The sequence below is a fragment of the Cebus imitator genome, unplaced genomic scaffold, assembly GCF_001604975.1.
Source record: "Cebus imitator isolate Cc_AM_T3 unplaced genomic scaffold, Cebus_imitator-1.0 Scaffold426, whole genome shotgun sequence".
In the NCBI taxonomy this organism is placed as follows: Eukaryota; Metazoa; Chordata; class Mammalia; order Primates; family Cebidae; genus Cebus; species Cebus imitator.
Window position 1 is genome coordinate 944002 of NW_016107741.1, and position 9631 is coordinate 953632.

Consider the following 9631-nt stretch of genomic DNA (forward strand, 5'->3'; position numbering starts at 1 on the left):
TGAAATCATTGATGCTTATGAATAGTTTATGGGGACAGTGCCCTAAATAAATCAATCAGTTTACAAATGGTGGATAACTCATTTTAAGAATGGATGAGATGACGTTGAAGATTAAGCCCATAGTGGCAAACCATCCACATCAAGTTGTTCATGCCCTAATTGAATAGGACTGTCAATTAACAGTGCAAACAACAGCCAACACCATAGACCTCTCAACCGGTTCCGCTTACACAGTTCTGACTGAAACATTAAAATTGAGCAAACTTTGCACTCTGTGGGTGCCAAAACTGTTACATCCAGATCCACTGCAGACAAGAGCTGAGCTTTTGATGGAAATTTTAACCAAACGGGATCAAGATCCTGAAGTATTTATTTGAAGAATTCTAACAGATGAAGCATGGATTTCCCAGTACCATCCTGAAGACACGACACAAAGCAATGACTACCAGGAGGCAGAAGTGGTCCAGTCAAAGCAAAGCAGACTGGCCAAGAGCAGAGGTCAGGGCAACAGGTTTTCAGGATGCCCAAGGCATTTTGCTTGTTCTTTCTGAAGGGCCAAAGAACAGTAACATGTGCTTATTATGAGTGTTTTGAAAAATTAGCCAAAGCTTTAGCAGAAAAATGTCCTGGAATGCTTCACAAGCGAGTTCTCCACCACAGCAATGCTTCCGCTCTTTCCTCTCACCAAACAAGGGCAATTCTTCAAGAAGAAATCTTCAGTGGGAAATCATTGAAACCTATACCTTACAGCCCTGACTTGGCTCCTTTTGACTTATTTTTCTTTCCTGATCTTTAAAGGGCACCCATTTTTCTTCAGTTAATAGTGTAAAAAAGACTGTACTGACATGGTTAAGTTCCCAGGACCCTCAGTTCTTTAGGGATGAACTGCATGGCTGGTGTCATCACTTACAAAGTATCTTGACCGGGATGGAGCCTCTGTTGAGAAGTAACGTTTCTGTTTGTTTTTATTTTTATCTTTCATTTCATTTTTCAATGAACTTTTTGAAGTTCCCTCATATATCTTAACTGATGGAAATACGGGAATTAGGTTCCAAGTATTCCTTAGACTATGTCATTACTCAACACAGCATGAGGCTAAATTTGTGACCAAAGTCACGCTCTCTTCTGCTCCATGGTGTGTTAGGAGGCCAGGCTGTGCGGCTGCTCCATGGGGCCCTGGTTTCCTATTCATGCTTCTGCCTCTCTACCTTGCTGCTGTTTGGCATCATCAATAGGCTTAGTCAAGAGCACTTGCTCTAGAAATCACATCTTTACGTCACTTTTTCTATGTTTAGGTATGTTTAGATATCACTGTTTTACAGTTGTCTGCAGTATTGGGTACAGTCACATGATGTTCAAGTTTGTAGAGTAGAAGCCATAGGCTCTACCATGCAGCATAAGTGTGCGGTAGCCTGTACCGTCTAGGTTTGTGTAAGTACGCTCTATGGTATTCACACAGCAGCGATATCACCTAACGATACATTTCTCAGAACTCATCTCCATCATTAAGCAATGCATAACTGTACATACATTTTATTTTGCTAGAAGTGTTGTTAAGAGAGAATCCATGTCAGGCTGAGAGCTCAGTCACAACTGTTTAACTACTTTCTCAAGGACGTGGACCTTACATTTACTTTACAGCCAGCCTCAGAAAACTTCCTAGTGGCAACGAAGAGGCTAGAGAAGCTGCAGAGTGATATGAAGGGGCCTCTTCCATTCCCAGATGCATGTGCATGAATCATTTCTCCTAAAGGCTCTCAGGGAAGAAGCACTAACTGGTAATGAAAGCAAGATCTGGGGGCTGCTACACCTTGGCAGTGCAGTGATGGGAAGGTAAGATCACAGTTCTAAAGAATGAGAATTGTAGAGTCTGAGGAATATGGGGTCTGGACCCCCAGCACATTCCCTTCATAGGTCTCCATGGGTTGGGAGAATAGGGTCACCCTCATTTTTGTTGCAGGATTCACTTGCAGTGTGAATTTCAATTGTGCTGGCATCAGAACCTGGAGAGGAAAAGACAAAAGACTGTGACTGTGTCTGCATTCTAGCAGGTTTGTCAGCTTCAGAAAATGCTCAGTATTCAGTGCAGAGTTTTTCACGTACCAACTTTGATCAAAGTCCTAGCATTCATCTCATCTGAAAAAAAAAAGGTGGGAGGGGTGGAAATCTACATCAACTTTCCATCTACATTTTATTAAATCATTACGACAGATGAAACAAGTCCTACAGAATCATCTAGGCCAGTTGATAGGTGACTGTGGTACAGATGCTGCAAGTGACACAACTATTGGTTTAGGAAGGTTCTGGAGCCCCGGGACATGTGCTGTCTGATTCAGCAGCAGAGCGCACCCTTGTGACTACTGGTGCAGCTCCTGCTGAGGATGCTGACTCAGGCCACAGGGACCCTATGGTTGTCTGGCTACCTACACTCAATTCCAGGAAGTGCCCAAAGGGAGGGAGACCACCACTTTGTAAAACTACGCCACCTCCCAACTGTCTTTTCACGGACGATGCCATATGTTTTTAGCAAGTAGCTCCTCCCCATCAGCAACTAACTCTACTCATGGAAAACTCATCTCCCAAGGCCCAACTAAATACACTAAATACAAACATAGTACATGCCTGGTAACTCTGTCAAATTGGGCTCATTTGCTCTGATCGTGACCCTAGATAAGATAAAGTGATGCATGATATTTTTGTAAATACCAGAATGTATTTGTCCAAATATGCTCAGCATTCCCTTCATGAGAAATCACTGGAGATATTTTTCTCAGGCCTGGATTTCATGGCAATTTGCGTCCATGTGCAATGTTTTCTTTTAAATCATGAAGAGTCTTGTAACTGGTCACATTTTCTCTTTAGTCCCCATCTAGAAAGCCCAAAGCCAAACTACTAATCCAGTCTAACTATGTGGGGCTAATTCTACCTAGCTTTCTTTTGATTTCATTTTTATTTCCTTTTGTCCTGTTTTATTTATTAATCAATTTTCCCCTTTCTCCTGTCCTCCTTCCAGAATATGACATGGTTTACAAAAAGCAGACACAATACGAGGAGGGGAAAAAATGTAGGCAGCAATCAGCAGTATGAAAGTTAATGTCACTCCTATCGAAAGAGTAATCCTCAATGTCAGTCATCATTCTGATAGTGATAGGAGGCAGCCAAATGTCTAGGCAGATAGGGGCGGGTCTCCAGTTTGGAGTTTCAACCCCACCTTCAACCTAAAAGCAGCCTGAAGGCTGAAAAACTAGACTGCTGGTCCCAGAGGAAACCCCCAACCCAAAGTGAGAAGTTCTCTTCCTGCCCTTTCCCGATTCTTTCTGAATAATGCCTTTAAACCAATCAAATATTGCCTTTTCCAATACTATGTAAGGCCTGCCCCTCCCTGATTCTGAGCCATTAAAAGCCCTGGACTCAGCAATATTAGGGGGACTTTCCCTCCTTCAGGCAGAGGGACCACACCACATCCCCTCTCTTCATCACTCAGTAAATCTCCCTGCCTTGCTCACTCTTCTGTAGTCAGTGAACCTCATTCTTCTTGGGCACAGGACAAGAACCCGGGAACAGGGGTGCAAGCCAGACTTGGCCCAGGCAAGCCAGGTGGGCAGGCCATCTCCTGCAACAGGTAGCATGCTGAGTAAGACCTGGCCAGGATATCACCAGCCAGAAGTCCCCAGCTTGCAAATTGACTGAGATTAAAATCCTGCATCAATTCCAGCAATGCATCTTCCTTCAGAATCTGTGAGACCCTTTGGAAACAATGTCAGAATTATTCTTCCATTCCCCAAATATCCTAGAGTACTTGCTCCAGCTGCAACACAGGTTGTGGGCTATGCATGGGGAATACACAGGTGGAAGACACAATGGAGGGTGGCCTTTCTAACAACAGATGGGGCAAGTGACTGTGCTCCAAAAAGCCTCCAAATCCCTCCACCCATGGGACTTGCTGACAATTGCAGCCTCCTCTGTGTCCCTCTCTGCTCCTTCACACCCTTAAGCACACTGCCTCTCTCTCTCTCACTCCAGGCTTTGTCCTGTCACAGGGCCTTTGCACCTCTCTTTTTCTGCCTGTAAAGCTCTTCTGATTTTCTAGTGGCTCCTACACTTCATTAAGGTCTCAATTCTAATGTTACATCATGCTCAGAGAGACTCTCGGGACACCCTCTCTAAAACCACGCTCCTGCTTCCTCCCGGATTTTTCTTCATAGCATTTCCCACTACCTGGCTGGAATATGATATCATTGTTTGTGTTTTTCATTCTGTCTCTGCCACTAGAGCAGAGAGTCTCAGTGGACAGGGAATGTGTCTTAGTCACCATAGTGTACCTAATGCCCCAGACAACACCTGCCATCTAAAGGGTGCCCAATAAACATGGGGAATGGGTCAGTACAATCATGTAAGTGCCCTGACAGCAACGGGATGCAGCCCTAGTCCCTTGGAGCTCTCATTAAGACGAGTACAAAGAAGGGCAGGAGCCAGCACAGTTCTAAAAGAGAGAAATGCAGAGCTTGAGAGGGCATGTAAGGAACAAAAAAGAACATTAGAGTTATATAGAAAAGAAGAGGTGAGAAATTGTGACATCAGGAGAGATGTGCTTGGAAAGGATTAGGAAATCCTGAGTGACAGACAGAGATGGCAATATTAACAAGAAGGCAAGTGTGGACTGGGTGTGATGGGTCCACCTGTAACCCTAGCACTTTGGGAGGTCGAGTAAGGAGGATCACTTGCATGTGAGAGCAGCCTGGGCAACATAGACCCTATCTCTTAAAAAAAAAAAAAAATAGGCATGATTGTGTGTGCCTGTGGTCCCAGCTACTTGGGAGGCTGAGGTAGAAGGATCTTTTAAGCCCAAGAGTTTGAAGCTGCAGTGAGCCAGGATCATGCCATCTCTCACCAGCCCGGGCAACAGAGTGAGATCCCACCTCCAGGAAAAGGTAAATGCAATGTTGTGGTGTCCCTGATACACATACACGCACCTGCATGCACATACACAAGTGCTATGGGCTGCGGGAAGACACGGCACTCAGATCATCCTCCCAGGGTTGGATTAAGATGAGTCTGGGAGAATCTTGGTCTGAGTAACTCATCAAGTGTGATGAGCTGCTTGAAGGGCAGGTAAAGGGAGTCGAGGATGGATCTGGCCGTGGATCGCCCAGCTAGATCCTGAGGAGCATCTGGGTGGCCCAGAAGGATGGTGGAGAGGATGCTTTTGTTAGCGTGGTGAACCTGCTTTTCCTGGAGCCCAGACACCAGCTGGGAAAACTTCTAAAGGAGCCTTCCAGTTCCGGAGCAGCATTCTTGCTGGAAGGGGGCTGGTGACACTTCAAAAAGACTTGATTCTAACAGGGTCACAACTGTTTATGAGGACATCTGGATTCATGGGAACTCATTTGTGATTTCTGTAGTTCTTTTCAAATAGACTCTGGGCTGGGGTGTCACAGGGTGACTTGTGATCAAGGTCTGGACTGAGGAAACTCCCCCGTGACCTCACACTTCTGGGTCCCATGGCTTTGAAGAATTTCTAGTGCTTTCATCCTCTCCCTAGGGCTCCACAGAAGAGAATATTTATGCATGACAACTTTCTTGAAGCAAATTCTGCAGGGAGGGAGCTGCCCCAGCCCAGCCTGCCTGTGCTCAGTTCGATGAGTGCTTTCCAGCAGCCCTGAATTTCCAAGGGTTTTCTCTGCTAGTCTTAAAGGTCTCTGTGAGCAGGGAATGTGCTGGCTGAGCAAGTTTCTGAGAAGATAATTCAACCAGGCTGTTGGAAGATGTTGACTAATTCCCAATTGTTGCAAAATCTGTGAAGATCTAACATCCCTGCAGAAAATGCATGTCCCAGTGACCTAATGGTACCCAAGGGCCAGTCCCCTTCCTCGTGGCCCCCTTTAATGAGCGTTGCAAGTCCAGGCACGTTCTTGGGATTCCCTTCACCCCACACAGATCTGAGATTTGGACATACAGCCATGTACCACATAATGATCTTTTTGGTCAACATTCCACATATATGACAGTGGTCCCATAAGATTATAATACTGCATTTTTACTGTACCTTTTCAATATTCAACTACGTTTAGATATACAAGTACTACTGTGCTACAACTGCCTACAGTATTCAGTGCAGTAACATGCTTTACAGGTTTGTAGCCTAGGAGCAAGAGGCTCTACCATCCAGCCCAGGTGTGTAGTCAGGTATACCCTCTAGGTTTAAGTGAATTCTGTGGTGTTCACACAGCAATGAAATTGCCTAACATGCGTTTCTCAGAATGTATCCTCATTGTTAAGTGATGCATGACTGTATATTGGATGTTCCTTCTGCCCTCAGCTGCCTTTTTCAGGTCCCCTAAAAATTGTGAAGTCCTAGAACTGAAACCCCAACCAGCCAGAGGGCACTGAGCATGAACCATAGAAAACATGACACCTGGCCCAACTCCACTTCAAGGTGTTAAATTTGATCTGGACAGCCCAACAAAGTCCAAGGCCCTGGGGTATGTTCTCTTCCACACCCTCATAGCAACTACAGTTGATGGAGGCACCAGGTGTTACCTTTAGGGAGAGGCAAAGTAACAGCAGACCACTGAGGAGAAAGCTGATCTCCCGGAGCCCAAGCTGACACTTCACCTGAGCTGGGTGGGTTTTGCAAAGGAGTAGAATAATGTCCAATTCTTAGGCAGTGTCTCAGGGTGCTACTTGGAGAATAGGCTGCTGAAAAAATTCTGTGTATACCTGGTGCTAGGTAAGGGGCCTTGCCATTGGGAGGTGGCTGGTCTAACAGCTTATAAGAAATTTTTCAAATGACGGAGGGGAAGAGAAGTCCATGCTAACATGATGGCTTTTCAGAAGCAGTGAAAAGCAGTAGCCTTGAAAGGCAGCCTCTGAGTGCTCCAAAGTCTCCTGTTTGAAGCATGACGACTCCTGTTCCAGAAAAGGTACTCTTGCCTTTCCTACTTTCCTCCATATGCCCACATTTATCTCTACAGCTTGCTGTGGAAACAAGCCCCAGCTGGCCCAAAGCACCCCTCTCTCTCCCACACACTTGTTGCTATTCGTATCTGAATAAATCAACAGGGCTCTGCTGAAACTAGAGAGGGTAACAGGCACAGGACAGGGAAGGGCTGGGACTTTGGGTGTTTGCTTTCTTGAACGAATTGCTCTGAAAGAATATTTATTTATATTTGAAAAGCTTTTTTATGGCCGGGTGTGGTGGCTCACATCTGTAATCCCAGCAGTTTGGGAGGCCGAGGTGAGCAGTTCACGAGGTCAAGAGATTGAGACCATCCTGGCCAACATGGCAAAACCACGTCTCTACAAAAAATACAAAAAATTAGCTGGGCATGGTGGCACACACTTGTAGTCCCAGCTACTAGGGAGGCTGAAGCAGGCGAATCGCTTGAACCCGGAGGCAGAGGTTGCAGTGAGCCAAGATCATGCCACTGAACTCCAGCCTGGTGACGGAACGAGACATCATCTTAAAAAAAAAAAAAAAAAGCCTTTTTGTTTTTTAAATTCTATATCCCAACAGGCTTCTACTGCAGTAGATTATTAAAATCCAGGTATACATACAGAAAAGGCTAAACATCCAAAGGACAATAGGGAGACAGAAATTGTAAGAAAAACAAGGGATTGTAAGAGAAAAGATTATGAGGGAGGATGACTGTGGGAAATAATGAGAATTCTGGGGGAAATGAGGAACTACAGGAGACAAAGTGAATTTGGGAAGAGATGGGGAGCTACGGGGAAGAATGGAGAACTGTAGAAGAGAATAGGGAATTGTGGGCAATCTGAGGAATTTGACAACCATAAGGAATTGGGAGACACAAGGAATTGTGTGAGACCTAATGTATTGTGGGAGATGCAAGGAATTATGGGAAGTCATAAAGAGGAAATAGTGGGAGAATTGGAATTCTGGGAGAATAATTTCCTTTGTGAGATGCAACAGAAATTTGGGGAAAGAGAATTTGTCGTAGAGATAAAATGCGATAAACAAAGGAGAATCTTGGGCTTGGCATGGTAGCTTGCGCCTGTAATCCCAACATTTTGGGAGGCCAAGATGGGCAGATCACTTGAGGTTAGGAGTTTGAGACTAGCCTAACCAACATGGTGAAACCCCATCTCTACTAAAAATATAAAAAAGTAATAAGAATGATGGAGAAATATGGAAGATAATGGGAAAGTGTGGAAGGGAACAGAATTTGGAGGGAGAATCAAGAATTCTGGGAAAAGACAGAATCATGGGAAAAAACAAAATTGTGTGTTTTTAGGAACAGGAGACTTAGGAGAGAAAAAGGATTATGGGAAAGGCAGGGTATTGTGGGATATAACAGAAAAATGTAGAAAAAATAAGAATTTTAGTGAGAGTGAGGCACTATGGGACAAAAAGGGAATTTGGGGAGAGCCAGGGAACTGTGAGGAATAAAAAATCATTAGAGAAAATGGAATTGTAAGAGAGAACAGAGATTTATGAGAGAGACAAGGAATTGTGGGAGACCAAAGGAATTGTGGAAGGCAAAATACTGTAGAAAAGAGAACTGTGCCAGGCACAAAGGATTAATGGGAAAGAATAGAGAGTTATGGGAAAGTGATGAAACTGTGAGAAAGGTAAGGAATTGTGGAGGAGAATGTTGAATTTGGGGAGATAAATTGTGGCAGAAAATGAAAAATTATGAAAGAACTGCATGTGAGACAACGTAGTAGAGAGTAGAATTAGAGGAAAAAAGATTTATGAAAGATAAGAATAAAAAATTGTAGGAGAAAAAGAGAATTTGTGGGAAAGACAAAGATTGTTGGATGAATGGGGACTTACGTGAGAAACAGAGAACCGTGGGAGAGACCAGACAACCATGAGGAAGACAGGGATTGTGAGATGAACAGAGAATTATGGGAGGAAACAGAGAACTGTAGGAATGACCAAGATTGTGGGAGAAATAAGGAATCCTGGGAAAGCATCATCGGGAGATGCAAGGCAGCATGGAAATTTGTGAAGCCGTATTGTGGGAGAAAAAAAAAAATTGTGGGAAAAATGGGGATTGTGGGAGAAACAGGAAATTGTTGGAAATCCTGGGAATTGGAGGAAGGACAGGAACTGTGGAGAACAGAGAGTTGTGGGAGAAACAAAGAATTATCGGAAAACAAGGCATTGTGGGAAAGACAGACTTTTAGGAGACATACAGGACTATGGGTGGGATAGAGAATTGTGGAAAAAGCAGGAAATGATGGGAGAGAATACTAAATCTTGGGAGAAAAGGAATTATGGTGCAGAATAAGTTGTAGGAGAAACAGGATTACAGGGCAGAAAGAATGTGGTACATATTTTTTTGAATACAATTATAAAAGAAAGAGTCCTGAAATAGAAGAATGGAGAATTGGCCAGTAAAGGTGGCTTACACCTATAAGCCCAGAACTTTGGGAGGCCAAAGCATGCAGATCACTTGAGGTCAGGAGTTTGAAACTAAACTGGCCAACATGGTGAAATTCTCTCTACTAAAAGTACAAAATTAGCCGGATGTGGTGGTGTGCATCTGTAGTCCCAGCTACCCTGGAGGCTGAGGCACAAGAATCATTTGAGCCCAAGAGGCGGAGGTTGCACTGAGCCGAGATCATGCCACTGCACTCCAGCCTGGGTGACAGAGTGAATGAG

At 44.3% G+C, this 9631-nt stretch overlaps 1 protein-coding gene across 1 annotated transcript in view; it reads right to left on the reverse strand.

The window, feature by feature from the left end:
- Window positions 1-1576: 1576 nt before the first annotated feature.
- The window catches only part of GPR143 (G protein-coupled receptor 143), a 42244-nt gene continuing 34189 nt past the window's right edge, over window positions 1577-9631 (reverse strand). The window contains exon 9 of the mRNA XM_017509912.2: window positions 1577-2003. Within this exon, the coding sequence (XP_017365401.1) occupies window positions 1909-2003 (95 nt within the window). The 3' untranslated portion in view covers window positions 1577-1908. The remainder of the gene's footprint in view (window positions 2004-9631) is intronic.